The sequence below is a fragment of the Camponotus floridanus genome, unplaced genomic scaffold, assembly GCF_003227725.1.
Source record: "Camponotus floridanus strain SB8 unplaced genomic scaffold, Cflo_v7.5 scaffold10, whole genome shotgun sequence".
Taxonomy (NCBI): domain Eukaryota; kingdom Metazoa; phylum Arthropoda; class Insecta; order Hymenoptera; family Formicidae; genus Camponotus; species Camponotus floridanus.
The window spans coordinates 114,610-131,437 of record NW_020229215.1 but is presented as its reverse complement, the minus strand read 5'-3'; the positions used below and the strand labels follow the sequence as shown (position 1 = coordinate 131,437).

At 40.4% G+C, this 16,828-nt stretch overlaps 1 protein-coding gene across 3 annotated transcripts in view; it reads left to right on the top strand.

Moving 5' to 3' along the window:
- LOC105255336 (phosphatidylinositol 3-kinase regulatory subunit alpha) overlaps positions 1-16,828 on the top strand; it is a 51,088-nt gene that overhangs the window by 22,030 nt on the left and 12,230 nt on the right. For 2 of the 3 annotated variants that reach the window (XM_025409128.1, XM_011264563.3), the window contains 2 exons: positions 5,460-5,569; positions 10,096-10,230. In XM_025409128.1, coding sequence (XP_025264913.1) covers positions 5,460-5,569; positions 10,096-10,230 — 245 coding nt within the window. Of the gene's footprint in view, positions 1-296; positions 5,570-10,095; positions 10,231-16,828 lie in introns of those variants that run through there. The other variant, XM_011264562.3, reaches the window with a different exon arrangement.

Here is a 16,828-nt window from a genome sequence, read left to right as displayed (position 1 = left end):
GCTATCAAGTAAGAAGAATCTCCTAGTATCTCGAAAAATTAAATATAACAATCAAGTTTCATCAAACAGATAATTTTTATTTACTCTTTACTTCAAGAAGTAGTCGATTAATCTGATCTTTAGTCTCCAAGTTACTTAACCTGATATAAACATTGAATAATAGAGATTTCTTGGTAAACTAAAAGTTGGATCGAACAAAAAAATTTATGTTATCTACTTGTTATCACAGAAATTAATCTGCCGATTTCTAATATCGGAAATCATTTATTAAAAGATTACGATGACCCAATATAAAATGATTACGAAAGCTTCGAAAAGTTATCACAGATTTCGAAACGGATAATATATCCAAGCGTACTCTCGGTAGTTGAACCGAGTCGATTCGCTCGTTGCCTAGGAATGTTCGGCAGGAAATTTCCATTCAAGCGATTCGATCGGGTTGTATAGAACGACTCGGGGCCCTGGCATCATCCCGATACGAGTCTGCCATCGTAAAGGCCACGGGAAAAGCCGACAAGTGTCGGAGATGGCCGAGGTGTGGTTGCGCCGAGCCACGAGCTACCCTCGGCAGCAGCTCACGACTGGCTATGGCTATTGACCGAGCTTGGCAGACCGGCCGGTCAGCTGTGCGCTTCGCCGGCGGTGTGGTATTCTCCTACGCGGTCAGGAAGAAGCCGTCCACGTAAACGAGACGGTGTGTCGTCGCGAGAATCGGTGACGAAGAACCGGAAACGAGCAAACGAGCCTGTCCGTCCAGTCAAATCGAGGTAGAGCCAACCAAGAGAACCCTCCAGGAGAAGAGTAGTCCGGCGGCGACGATGCCCCAAGATCGCTCTCGCTTCGGATAGATGGACAGATGGATGACAGATCGCGTCGACGATCTCCGGGTGTGTTCTCGCACCACGTCCTCGCCATACATCAGCGAGTAAAGTCGGAAGTAGAGAGACAAAGACACTGCCTGGTCTCATCATCATCGTCGGTGGCTCAGTCCGAGTGAAAGCCCCAAAACGTACGATCCGCTACATCTCGCCGCGAAAGATAAAGCCGGAGTAGGAGAGTGAACCAGGAAGCACGGAGAAAGAAAAAGGGAGAGAGAAAGATAACGACGAGAGGAAAAAGAGAGAAGGAGGGTCTTGGTCCACGGGCAACACTCGACATATAGAGATCGACCGGCTGTGCAGAGACGATCCCACGAGAAAACGAAGAGAGCGGCAACGAGCGATCCGGAAAAAGAGAGAGAGAGAGAGAGAAAGAGAGAGACGGTGGGAGGGGATGGTGGAAAGGAGAGAGATAAAAAGAGAAAGATCGAGTGTGGGAAAGACGCGGAGTGAAATAGAGAGAGAGGAATAGGCAGATAGATAGGTGTCCGTGTATCTATGTGCGACGAGTGACGTGTGCAGGTGTGCGCGCGTGGCTCAGGCAGACCGCCGGTTGCAAAAAGTGCAGTGCTCCGTAGACTTTTTCATCACCGAAGAAGAGAACTGCGTGCGTGCGTGCGTGCGTACGTACGTGCGTGCGACGTACGTGCGTGCGTGCGTGCGTACGTGCCGTCCGTCCGTGCCGTCCGTGCGTGTATACGTGTCTCTCTCTCTCTTTGTCTCTCTTTATTTTTCTCTCTCTCTCTCTTTCTCTCTCTCTCTCTCCCCCTCCTCACCGTACATGTATGCGCGAGAGTGCGTGCGCCGCCTTCGCAAAGAGACAGACACACCGGCGAGTTTTCGGCCGTGTACCTGCGAACGAGGACGAGCGAGAGCCGCGACCGATCGACCGACCGACCGACTCTTCTCTTTCTTCATGATTTATATGGTAATTCCGCTATGAGAGGAGAAGCGGGCGAAAGCGGACAGAGAGCGGTCGGAAGGGCAGCTAACTCGGATTCGTAGAGTACGCGCGTCAAGTGCGAGGGAAGAAAGAGATAGCGGGATATCCTCGAGAGGGGGACTAGGAGGTGGACGTCGCGGCGCCGACGTCGACAGAATACCTACGTGGACGGTTTTACCGGGTGGAAACGAGCGCGATTCGTCGACAGAGAGAAGAGGAGGTAATAGGATCGTCCGCCAAGGTCTACCTTGCCGGCTGAGAGAGAGAAAGATAGAAGGAGAGCAAGAGAGGGGAACCGAGATAGGGAGAGAGAGAGAGAGAGAGAAAGAGAACAAGAGTGAGCGAGCGAACGAACCTGATACACACGGACTCCGACTCCAACTTCAGCGTTGACTCGCGGTCGGTAAAGCATCGGGACGACGGTGGCGGTGATCCAGCGAGACACTAGCGTTCGCGAACGAGCGCGGCGGTTGGCAGTCGCGGCTTTCTGGTGGACGTGATAAGGACGAACGGTGCGATCCGGCGAGCAAAGCGGTCGACCGTGCGAGAACGAGTTGCGAGAGAAAGAAAGAAGGAAGGAAAGAAACGAAGAGCCGATCGGCGATATCCGGCGAGGGGAACGCAGTACTTTTCAATTTGATATTACGTCCGATGCTGCGTGTGCCATAATCTTGTTAGGAATCGGCGAATTAAAGGAAGAGCGAGGGAGGAAGCGAAAGAATAAAGAGGAACTGAGATCTGCGAAGGAGAAAACGAGTCCTTGGTCAGCGATTTGGCACTAGGTGGATTTAATCGCGGTCGACAGCGCGGAGGAAGGCAAGAGGAAGCCGAAAAAGAAGAAAGGAAGCAACCGAGTGTCCTTGATGGGCCATCCGGCGCTACGTGATCGAGCTGTATCGCGACCGACATTAGCTCGCCATCGTCACATCGGGGGAGATTAGAGGAGGCGACCCACGTTTTACTCGCACCATTCGGCGGACAACGCGGCGAGGACGGCGGGACGAAGCGAAGAGAGGATCTACTTGCTGATCAGCGCGAACCCGGGCGATAAGCGGAGCTCTCGCCGTCTCGAGTTGAGTCCAACTGCTGATTCGGCGGACACGAGAGCCGACTGCTTCAACGTTATTAGTGCCCGCGATGATTTCATGATTATCCGCGAGTAATTTTCACGTTCGCACACAACGATCGTGGACGATCGTTCGATCCGGATCAACACTTTCCTCGACGGAATCGAACCAGAACGAGACTCTTCGATCTCCACGTGCGCACTGTCGACGATTCCCCGAGAAGGCGAGCAAAATCCTGGATCTTGGCGAGTGGACGTGATGATGAACGACTCTTTGAAAATCGAGGAGATCGGGCGCGCCATAGATTCGCTTGGCACGGACCACCATTAATAATCGAGGATAATCCGGCGGTGATCGGTTCGATTGATTCGTCCAGGACGATTCTCCTTCCCAGACGATCTTGCTCCGATATCATCCGGAATTTACTCCCGATCTCGCGCTCTCGATAACCCACGAAGATCATCGCCTGTACGCTCGCACTCGCGCGGGGCTACGCTTGAAAATCGCTCGGTGTCGTTGCTTGACAAAACCGGTTTCGTTCGGCTCGGCGAGTCTCGGCGTTTATACAAAGGTCGTGTGTGAGAGCGCGCTGAGCGCGCGACTACGAGAGAGTGGTAGGAGTGAGATTTATGGAAAACGAATTTACACGAGTCACACCCACGGGAGCGGCTGTCTATCTCTCTCTCTCTCTCTCTCTTTCTCTCCTTTTTTGTATCTTGGTCTCTCTTATTCGTCCATCTCCTTGTAACTCGTTCTCTCTCTCTTTCTCTCTCTCTTCCCTCATTTCCCACTGTTCATCTATCATTTTATCCGCACGTTACCTTTGTTAATAACAACTGCGGAATCTGTGCGATAACAGCGAAAGTCACACCGGTCGGGCGTCGATCACGTTGACGAATCCTTAAAGAATCGGAATCTCGATCGATGAGAGAACGATATCAATCGGCCGGATAAAGATACCATACTTGCAACGGCCTTGAAGAATTTCTCCGGGTCGCCGTGCGAAGAATTAACGGCGGCACGAGGATAATGAAGTGTTCGATGACATAAAATCCACAAGATTTAGTCGAGGAATAAATTTGCCAACAAAAGTGAAAATACTCAGGTCTTTAGAATACCTAAGATCAGAATTAACTTATCAGGAAATTTACGATAAGAAGAATTTTATGCCGTCAAACCGTATTCTACAATTGATGCCAGAATTAGCTAGTAAAATAAATAAAATTTTCGATCGCGTAGGCAAATGAAATCGATTCAGTAATTATAACGGAATAAAAACTCGAACATTTCTAGAAAGACAGAAAACAAAAATATAAGATATATTTCAACATTTATGTGAATTAGTGCGTTACGTTTAATCATAAAGCGTGTGTCGAAGGACCAAGTGTGTTTTCAAGTATCACGGAATCGATCGAGCGCGTAGAACCGAATAGAGAATCTTGAGGAGAGAAGCTCGAAAAGATGTCAGGGGACCTGGGTAGCCCGCGGAAGGAGCAGGACTCCTGGTCACCCGGGTCGAGTAGCGAGGCGCCAATTGCGAGAACGTCGACGTCGTCGAGGAAAACTTAGCCGTCTCATCGCGTACGCTCGCTTGATGATCGGCTACGGTGACGATGAAACGTGTGACGAGCGCATCCGTTGCGGCCGCCACGGCCGCCGCGACCCAGGTGCATCACCAGGCCAGGGTCCAGGAGTTGTTCGCTCCCGGACCAATATCGACGACGATGAGTGCGAGCACGGCGATGGTCGGCGACTCCTGCGCCGACGAGCAGGATAAGCAACTTGCGACGATATCCACCTGGCTCGAGCCGAAGGGCTCGCCGAAGATCAGCCCCGGCACGAACGACGACAACAAGGCAAAGTCGACGGCGATGTCGCGATTGTTAGCCGTCGATTCCGACAACTACATGCTGCGCAAGGGCGCCGCGGCGACGACGGCGACGCCGGTGACGTCGTCCACCGCCTCCTCGTCGTCGCAGCCGTCGTCGTCGTTGAACGGTTCCGCGAGCGTGCAACTGCAACGGCAGATGCAGGGTCTCGCCATCGGCTCGGCCGCCGCGCCGTCGATCCTGACAACGTACGGCACGAGCGGCGGCGACCACGTCAACGTCGGTCAGCTGTGCGATGTCACGCGTACGACGTCGAGATCGACGGGGACGTACGTGTCGCCCAGATGGTACGCCGGTGGTAATGGTAACCAGGTGACGAGGCAGCATCGAGAGGGAACGGTGACGGCCGAGGAACAATCTCCGCAGCAGCAGTTGCAGCTGCAATCGCGTACGGCAACGACGTCCGCGACGTTGGCGGAGGGCGTCGAGAGCGAGCTCGGTTTCACGAAGTTCGTGTGCGCGAGGTTGGTGTCCTTTCATCGGTACATGTGTTGGTGCGGCACCCAGCCTGCCGGTGGCCTGGCGGAGGCCGTTGACGCGAACTCGATCGGCGATCGCGCCAAGGGCGGCAAGAGCGCGGCCACCCCGTACGAAGGGCCGGCCGCGAGACGAACGGTGCGCGACGATAGTTTTAATAGTAGTAGTCTATGCTGCTGCATGTGCGGTTCTCTATGTCCCGCAGAGTGCCACGCGTGTTTCCACATCGTGTGTTCGGACTACAGCAGCCAGCACCTGTGCCAATGGAGTACCAAGGGTCACGCGCTACCCGGCCAGGTTCACGACAAGGACAAGGTCAGTAAACGCCTTCAATGCCTTCTCATTACATTACGAACGATGCGCGCATTCGAATTAGTCGTCGACTCGAGTCGAGTCTCCGCGTCTCCAAGTATTTCCCAGGAATCGTCCCGGGATACGATTCTTTTCGTCGATCGGTCAAATAAATGTTTTGCATTATTATACCTTGGTCGGAATAGTTCTCTTCGTGTCTTGAAGAAAATGCTGATTTGTGAGAAATCCACACATTTTAGCAGTAAATATTTTTATTTTTACTAGTACTATTCGGTATTTTTTTGCAATCGACTTGCAAGTCACAGCTTTTCTATACAAGAATTTCACATGATCGAATTATCTTTCGCGCATGCACTATCACAGTTTAACGAAACAAAAATGCAGAAATCTCGTGTAATGCCCAAGGCAAAATTATAATGTTCAATGCTAAAATAAAAAGTTTTTACCTATATCGAGACGATGCAAAGAACGTCGAAAAAAAAAGAAAAAGTATTTCCAGTCTACGTGTGCAAATATATTTTTAGTTATATTTTATAGTGATTAAGGCAAATTTTAGCAAATGCAGAAAATTTTAATGCGCTCTATCATGAGTATAAAAATTTGTAATGCATAAAATAGTAAAAATGTACAAAATTTTCGCCGTGAAAAAATTTTATATTTTGTTGAGATTTTTTTTCGTCCTCTTACACGCGATGAATATTTAATTATTTTTATTTATATTATTATATTATTTAATAATTATTTAATTCTATTATTTTTTGAATTTTGAAGTTTTTCGATTTATTTAATAATTGATATTCAAACACTAAGCATTAACTATAAATTAATGATATTTATCTATTTTTATATATTATATATCGTCTCGATATAAAGGAAAAGTTAACTGTTTCAGTTTTGAATTGAAGTCTGTCCAGATATAAGATTTACATAGCGCTGCCGTTATTTGTCGACTACGAAAGTTTATCCCGAGGCGCGTATCTAGTCGCGAATTTTACATAAACGTGTGAGCATTTCGTTATCAGGGCGAGACTTGCCTAAGGCTCGATGGAGTAACGATCGAGATTCGACAACGCTCGGCATAAAATTGAAGCGAAAAAAGGAGCAAAAGATTCGAACGCTGTCCCTTTTTTATGAAAGGTATAAATACGCTGGAACTAAAGTGAATGAAATATCAAACTAAAATCAAGATTACGAGTATTTCTTATTAATACAAGAGAGAGGAAAAACAAAATTAATAACATTAAAAATTTAATAATCACGGTGTACTTAAAAAAAAACGATAATATTAAAAAAATATAGTATTCTCGCAAAAATATAAATTAGACAAAATTATAAAATAATGCAGGTTTTAAAATAATTCTTTTACATAAATTAACATAGATTTAATGCAGAGTTTAAATAATTACGTCTTACTATTCTATTTTTGTACAGAATGAAAATCGATAAGTGAAAGCTGTAATGAAATTAATCATTTAAACATGAAAAATGCGAGATGAATGCCTTCTAAATCTTTTAACCATCGCAATTTAAGAAAATTAAAATAACCTTTCGCAGCGATACAAAACATACAAGTATGTCACAGATGACTGAACAGATTAAATGAAGTTAGTCTGGTGCATTTACATTTAATTGCAGCGTAAAAGTAGAGGACGATGGAACGGAGTACACGCATTCGCGCAGATTATAGATATTATCAATTAAATTTAATGAGTGTAAGATAAAAATCATTTTTCGTGACTATCTAAAACTTATTGAGATCATGAGCGATTTTTTTCTCAGCTCCTCTTTGCGTTCTATTTTAGAGATACCGTCCGAACACCATTGATTATTACGAAACTTTTTTCGAAGAATGACTCCGATAAAATCATCCTTATTTGCATGTCACTCTATCGCGGTAGGATTTCCGTCGCAGAGATGATAACTTCCGCGAAATAAGTTCCCCATGGCAGGCGTCTCCGTCAACTGATGACGGATCGGGTCGCAAAAATTCGCAACGTCAGCGATCCGTGGGATACAGAGCGCGAGGAAGAAATGATCTCGGCGCGGATTAACCGAGCGTGTCGATCGAGCGGACGCGCAAATGTACACGCGTTGCTGATCGACGTGAATTATTCGGACGAGGCCTTATCTCGCGACTGTCGTCACCATCGCGGGCTCGGGGTTACGACTTGGGGAGGTTACATTTTTCTCTTTTCCGCGCTTTTTCCTTTCCTTCTTTTCTTTTTTCACTCTCCTGCTTTATCGGGCGCGCGTTGCTCGATAACGGCAGCCGACGATACATGGAGACGTCTCTTCTCTTCTCGTATCGCATCGCGCGGTCCCCGTCCGTCTCGCCGCGCCTCCGCGATCGCAATCCGTCGATTTATCTAATCGGACTTGGACGCTCGTATGGTGCGTTCAATCGCATCGTTCGTTCGACGCTCCGTATCTTGGGGATCGAGAAAATCGGGAGATGCTCCTCGCGCGCGCTCGAGCGAGCTTGGTTTTTACGTAATCTTCGGCGATCGACACCAGATAACAACAGCTTGTCTAGACAGAGAATAGAGCCATTCAGAAGAGGGAAAAAAGTAATAAGAAACATTTTATTCCTTTTATCGCTTTTTTACATGCTTACGTACATAAATAAATAAATGTCAAACACGTGTAAGTATTATATTATGCATATTATGTGTATGCATTAAATAATCATTAATGTGGAAATCATAATTATCGATCGTAGGAGTAGAAATAATGTTATAATTGTATGATAACATTACATGTGTGTCTTTTATCATCGAAGGCATAATTTATCGATAATTAAATAAAAATTATTTGAATTTTCTATTCGATTCAAATTGACAAAGATTTTGAATTAATATGAATTAATCTATTTTTAATTTATTTTTAATTTAAGTAAAGTGAATGAAACAAATTTTTAAAATATTGTGTTGTTTTTACAGAAAAAAAGCTCTGATTGGAGATTAATTTAATTAAATTTAAAAATTTTCATAAAAAATCGTTATTGTGATTGAAGTGATAGAAGCAATTTAGTTTCCATTTAAATGATCATATAATGATAAAGAGAAATATGATTATAGATGTGTTCTCTGAAGTGCGCTATAATAGAGATAATATAAATCATGATTAAATCGTAATATTTTTTAAGTATGTATACAAAAGCAAATAAAAGTGATTCAATTAAATTTAAAAAAATTTGCACGTTTATTGCAGAGGTAATTACAAGAATTGTAAAACTTGCTAAAATTCCTTGTACACAGAAGACATCTTAATCGAATCAAGATTTTATCTTAATGATAATATATAGGTTGCTAGTAACAAGATTATTTGAGACTCGTAATTGAGGCATTATTTAAGTTAAATTACTCATAAATATATATATTTCAGCTGTTATTTTATCGAAAATGTAATGCTGATAAAAGTAACAGTTCCAAATACCAGATTAATACATATTAGATTAATACATTGCTCTTTACTAGTGAGAAAAAATTGAGTATCTGAAATTACATATCTGAAGAGATCTAAATTATTCCGACTTTCACTCTTCTAATTCGAACAATTAGCTATAATATTACTTCAATTTGCTATATAAATCGTTCCATAAAACGGTTTCGGAACTGTAGATTTAGAAAGGAATTAACATGACGATTGCTAGAATAAAAACTCACGAGTCTCGATGGATCTCGGCGAAGCCGGAAAATTGCCACACGTCCTCATTTGAAAATCTCGAGGATAATAAGCGTGTATATATTGGCTGGCGGACGGAACGCTCCGGCTCATTATTCGTTTCCGCTTGCAAAGAGAATCGATTAATCATACGCGTTAAAGACGACTTTACACGATTCGCTGTTGATGTTCTTCACGGATTTAATTTTTTATTCATTATCAAAAATAGAGTTTAATGCTTATTAATGTTTATTTGATATCATGATAATTATTCTAAAGCGGGGACAAATCATTAATGATATTCACTCGCGACATAATTTTAAATAAAAATTTTTAGTTTCACACAATATCGTGTCTCTGACCAATAATTAAAAATTAATATTGGATTATTAAATAATATTATTAAAATTAAATATTATTAAACATTATTAAAAATTATTTATTAATATTTAACTTTATTATTATTTTATTATTATTTATTAATATTTATTGAATATTATTAAAAATATTTAATATTGGAAAATTGGATAATTACGAGAAATTGATTTTCCTCGATAGAAAAAAATCAGATTCTGCATCTCTCATGCATGACTGAAATAAGACATCTTATATATATTTTTATTGTAATTTTTTTTATTAGTGGAAATTATTCCGTTATTCTATTCTGCCGAAAACCTTCTGATTGTACTTTATTTCGATTGATCTTTTTACAATTCGCGCAATTTAGCCGGGATGATAGCCAGTAGCACAAGCTGTGTAAATGCGCCTCACGTGTGTGCGCAAGTGAACTTGGCTCGATTAGTCGTCGCTGATTCTCGTGCCATCGATGTCCACCTACAATCTACGTCTCGTTTCTCTGTTCACAGCCCGTCAGTGAGTGGACGTCATTAAACGTAGTTGAATGGATGTCAGCCCTAAATCTGTACCGCTATGCGGACGTGTTCAAGTCGAAGGACATCAAAGGCAGCGATCTGCTTCATCTGGATCGGGAGAAGCTCATGGTAAGCCGATCATCTTAATTATATATTAGCATATCGGTCGTCTATATATCTTGGGATTAAAGTAACCAATGCCATTCTAGCGGCTTGGGAGTCGCTTCGAACGGAAGAACTTTGAATGTGGGACATTCAGGATATTCCCGTCGATATTAGATTATTATAATCAAGATAAATTTTATTCCATTATCATGCCACTTTACTTTCTGCTTTTACTCTAATATAGTTATTTTAATAATAGCAAGCAGATTACAATAATTTAATTTAATGAATAGGCAGATACTTAAATAGAGAGTAGGGCATATAGTAGAGTCATTATAATGTACTCTACCCTACTTTACTCCGGTTACAAGATTAATGCATCGATATGGAGAAGCGGTAACAAAAGATGCGATATATAAAGTAACTAAAAAGTCAATTACAATTAGAAATCATTAATTAAAGAGCAACTCGTAAAACTGGTATATTGCAGGAAAGGTTGAGCGGGGCTTTTTTATTTTCCAACGCATTCGTATTCCTCTAATTGCAAAAGAACGGTGACATGGAACCGATTAAGGCGTAGCTTAATATTAATCTCGAAACACACAGTTTCTGAGTTAATGAACGATAGTGCAATGTCCTCGTTCGCGCGCGAGTTTACCGTAGCTCATTGCCAACAGTTAATTACATTATTACGGAATTTTTCTCGAATTCACCGGCAGCTCCAAGACTTCACCGGCCGACGATTTCGCTAATGATAGCCGGCCGTTTTCTTCTCGATCGATTAATTAATCCCGTCCCATTAATCGACCGAGGTTTAGAGAAATGCGACTGTTAGATGCTTATTAAAACTAATTAGCAGTAAGAATTAATGTGCCACATCGAAGCGATTGCTGCGGGAAACGATCGCATGAAAGATTGTTTATTTAACTTATAATCGAGAGAGATATCTGTCCGGCGAGTCGAATGTACTCTCGGGGCGCTGCCCGATTTTTACGATGCATACTAATGATGCATGAAACGCGCGCTCTCACGAAGTAGGCTAAACTAAACTGCAAATTAAGGTTCTTTATTTTCCTGGATCCTGCTTGATTGAAATTTAATTCTGCGACATGTAATCGTCAGCAGTCTGCTATGTGCTGTATTTCTAATTTTAGAATCCGCACAGATTTAAATTCTTCAGGTTTAAATTCGATATATCGCCGGCGCGTTTTCTCAAACTTTAACGTTGTATATTTGACCAGTCTTATGACCGATAAAAAAATCCCACTTATTTATCCTCTGTCAAAATCTTTAATCTTTTAAAGAGGAAGAGTATATCGCGAAATACGTACATTTCATTTTAACATTCCATTAAATAAATCATTTCCTCTAGTCCGTCTAAAAATTGCGTAAAATTTGAGAATTACATTATTCGGATATCTATTAATATATTAGAAACATTTTCACACATACAGCAATACTATTCTAAAAATACTATAAAAAATGTCCTAATATGTAACTCAGAATTTCGAAATAAAATAATAGATGAAAGAAACAAAAAAATTTAAATTATATAGCATAAGAGAAAATCTTTATAAGAGAAAATTTTTCTATTTCTTATTCTGAATCATTAGTCCCTTACTTTTTGCTCGTTTTGGGTCGTGTCGGGATCGAAGTTGGAATCGCGCGATCAAAAATTCTTCGGCTAGTGCTCGGGAGAGACGATGACCTCGAGTCGAGAGTATCTGGACGACGTTTTCCTTGGCCCGTTGACCTTGTAATTGCCCTATAGCGTCTGCTAAAGTGCGCCACACAGTCGAGTCTTTATCGAATATCCCTCTCTCTCTCTTTCTCTTTCTCTACACATCTCTCTCTTTCATCCATTCAGCGTTGATTTTTCTTCGAGTCGCGAAGCGACGATTTGGAGCTTACAGCTCGACGATTCTCCTCTTGTCGCCGCGCGAGAAGCTTTTGTATTTGACTTATCTTCGCAACATTACATGCTTATTGTAAAGTCTAACACGTAAAATCGACACGAGGTATGCGGTGGATTTAATGAGATCACTTATTGGCGCAGCTCCCCGATGCACTTATCATTTTTTTTTCTCTTAATATCTTCTTAATAGACGCGATTCGACGAGAAGTCTTTATTGACAACGTTTGATGGCCGACACGATTTTGAATGAACATCTGTCGCGCATCCTATTACCACACGTCTACTTTAATCCAATGCAATCGCGGCGCTTTCTGTATCGCTATCAGTGCCAAACATTGCGGTAGAATTACTGCGTAGTGCATGAAAATGTAAAATGTATAATTTACCGCGCCGCGGAATATCGCGATAATGTTCTTTATAACTCCACTCGCGGAGTTTGGTGTTTCAACATAGGTAACGATACATTTATTATCATGGAGGCTATTATTATTATTTTATACGAATTTTACATCGAAATATTTAGCGGTGTTTCTCAGAAATTTCTTTCAAAAAATACTTAGCAAATAATCAAATATTATAAACGCTTCTCTCTTAATATAACCATAAGATGTTTGTTATATAAAATATATATACTGTGCATGCAAAGAGTTTAGAAAAGAAATATTTTTAACCTTTAGAGGATAAGATACGAAATATACATCTTGCGATTGATAACGCTGAAACAATATTAGATAAATGTTGCGGTCTTGAAAGCGTAGGCAGAGATCGCTAGCGCATAAAACGTAAAACGAAATGCTACAAAATATATCGTAAAAGCAGTTTCATCGTTTAAAATTAATCGTAATTTTTTTTATATCGGCTGACTAATTTTTTTTTCTTAATGATCTCGCCATGTGCATGCTAAAATGCTAAATAAACGCTGTCGCAACGAAAACGCACACATCGCCGAGGTATAGATATAAAATGCAACGCTACAAAACGTAGAATAAAGATGCTTTTTTTTCGCATTGCGAGACACGATATTTTATATCCAATCAGAGAATTCGTTCATATTGGATTGACGCAATTGCGTGGATAAAATTAATATGCAAATGTTAAATGTTGCTTTTATCATATTTTCTCGTGGATGTGTTATATCATTATTATAATATCAATCTTAAATAAATTTGCAAAACCTTTCCTTTGATATAAATATCTACGAAAAAATGAACAAGTTGCCAATGTAACTTCAATATTTATTTTATTGCCCACACACACACATAAGATTAATATATTATAGCGAGATACAGTATAAAAATTTCAACTATTGGCATTTTTTCAACATCTTAATTTAGTATTAGAAAAAAAGAGAAAAGTTCGATATGATGTATGTACAAGCACACACACACACATACACATTATAACACACACATACATGTATTCCTACGCTTTTCTTACTCTCAGCAGTTACGTCGCGCGTAATGATCGTATCATGCGTTTTCCCTGTGCGTTACCACGCGCCACATTATCATAATTATGCAAGAAACTTGCGCGCGGAGTAACGGGTCAAGATGGACAATCGAATTACACCGGTCGGTGTTAGCTTAAGTATTCTCGCATCGATATACGGTATGGAAAAACGGGCGTTTCTTCGAACTGCCTTTAATTATATCGGCAATTTCTACGATAACGATAATTGCACGCGTTTACGTATGGGCGGGTAATGAAAAAAATGAAAAAAAAAAGAGACTTGAATTGCAAAGATATGCGACAGATTCATGTTTGAAAATCAGGCTTTGAATTAATAATTGTGCAGAAATATTATCGTATTATTGTGAAATCAACGCAGTCCGCGCTCGGGATTATTATTTATTCCTATATATAGATCACTGTAGTTTTTTTCAATTAAATTCTCTAGATTTTCCGGATTTTCAAGGATTCACGAATTCAGCCTCGACACGTTTCTCGCAGGACAAAGATGCGCCTCGCCAAGGAAACGTACGCAAATCGCGTATTATGCTAATCGAGTCATAAATTTATCCTTTTAGTGCGAGAAATCGTTTGATTCTTTGATTCGGCTCGTCCTTCGAGAGGAAATTGTCCTGTTTTGACCGTGCGACAAAAAAATCTCCCTTAATTTTTTCACCATAGTCTTAGATATTTCAAGACTGTTTCAAGATTCACTGTTATTTTATTGAAGGATTTATTTCATTCGCAGTTTAATTAAGAATTTATTTCATTCAGAAATGACGTGTCGCTAAAGTTTTATTATCAAGAAGTTACTTTATTATTATTATTTTATTATATTTTATTATTATTTTCGCCATAGTCTAAGATATATTTCAAATATTCATTGTTATTTTATTGAGAAATTTGTTTTATTCGCAATTTTATTAAGAATTTATTTCATTCCAGAAATGACGTGTCGCTAAAGTTTCATTATCAAGAAGTTACTTTATTAAGGTCAATAATAGATTCTCTTAAAATAGCACTTGTTTTTTAAGAAATGTATGTGTGTTTATATATATATATATATATATATATATATATATATATATACACATATACTTTCGATATCGTTTTATGGGGGAAAAAAAACTGCGGCGGAGATGTATCTTTACTCGGAGCGGATTTTCTCCTTGTCGCGAAACAGCGAATTCTCTCGAGCATTTCTTGGCACTTGGAATAAAATAACGAGCCCGTCAAATTTTATCGCCGCGCTCTCGCACGGCCGCGTAATATATCGATCACTTTACTTTTGCTGGCTTGTCGCCGCTAATAATAGCGTTTGGCCCACTGCGCGCCGTGGCGCCGGTCGAAATAGCGCGCCATCGTGCGAGAACGTGCGCCCACAACCGAATACCATAATCTGAAAAAGAAGCCAGCTGCCGGAAGCGCTCCTCCTCTTCCTCCCGATCTCTCTCTGGAATTGAATTTATTTTTTTTTTCCTATAATAAAGACTACGTGTACGTAAAATGAAATTATAATTACGGGTACTCTCGTGTGCTGTTTCCTTTTTTTAACACTTAAAGAAATTTTTATACAGCTTCTTTCTTTTTGGAAATAACACTCACATATAAATTTGAAACTTCGAATAACTCATGTGTATGTATTGATATGATAATAAATATAATATATATGAGTAGGAGTCCGATTTAAAATTAATATTCACGAGATCGTTGCTCGAACAATTCATCATTTCAGACTGTATTACAAAAACGAAGTTTGCAATATAACGTAGTGGTTTTTAATTACATTTTCATATACATTTACAAGAATTTATATTTAGAAGAAATATATGTACGTTGATTTTTCAATTCTTGATACTTTTAATATTTTTATAAGTAATTTTTATGTAAAAATGTTTTTTAAATTTATATTTAATAAGATATGTGCTTTTTCTATCCTAATTTTAAAATATTTAAAAAAAGTAAAGATTGTAATAAGAATGCAAAAAATGCAATTTTTTTCAGTTAGTCACGTCGACAGGACAAAAACAATGCAGTTCGGGTCACGCTTATAAATGTAGCAACGCGAATGCGAGGAATTTAAATTGAACGCGAGAAAAAAAAAGCTACAAGTCAAGTGATTCATCGAGACAAAATTAATAGAGGAACTAAACGTGCGTGACATTGGATTAGCCGATATAGGTCAATTAAAATAATGTGATTATAATATACGATTAATCGCATGATGATTATCTCATCAAGCGCACCCAGCAGCAAATATGGAACTTATTCACTCATATCGCTTTACATTGTGTGAAGGTCACGAGCAGTTTTATTCTTACCTATAATCAATTAGCAGTCAAAGTATTTGACGAGTTCTCAACACATTGATGAATATATATATATATATATATATATATATATATATATATATATACATTCATATTAATACAAACAACTTAGATGTTTCATTAATTTTTTATCCTTCAACGATCTTCTATCATATTTTTATTTACAATATTTTAATTATGAAGCATCTCGAGAACTATGACATTTTCATAATACACTAACTATATTTTTTTCCCGATACGCATATATTTATCTGCATCGCCAATTTAGTTTTTATTTAATTCTCAATTAACAAGTCTTGTACATGTCTCTCTCATCCTTATATTTATATAATTATATATTTAAAATGCTGCGTAATCGATCAACTATTGTCCTTTGCACCAGCTACATTCTTTGACAATTACATGTGTCGATTCGAACGCTATAATTAACGTACGAAATATCTCGTGACAAAGAAACTGGAGCAGATGGCAAAGACATTTTAAGTCCTCTCGAAGATTTCCATTATGCGAATGCGATCTGCATCGCTAACTCGCGAACCGCGGGGTGCATCGTATCTCTTCGCGAGTGCAGTGCAGGTATTGTGCAACGGCGTGCACCCGACACCTGTTGCCTCGGCCGTGCTCTAGAGAAAACGAGATGCTTGCCGGGAGAGAGAACAAAGAGAGAGTGAGAGAGACCGAGGGTCGTAACGACGCATATAAATTACGATCGTCCGTGTGTTCACCCCTTTTACGAGCGCGGTGCCCCCGACTCTTCAAAGTTCCTCTTGACTGATTTACCGCTGCGGTACCCGCGAATTATTTCTCCCCCTTGTCGTTCTTTTTAGCGATATCGCTACTTTTAGAGAGCAGGTATTTTGCGTAGTTTCGTTGGCGAAAAGAAAGGCATGCTATAATTTATAGCGCAAACGATCGCGATCAATCGCTA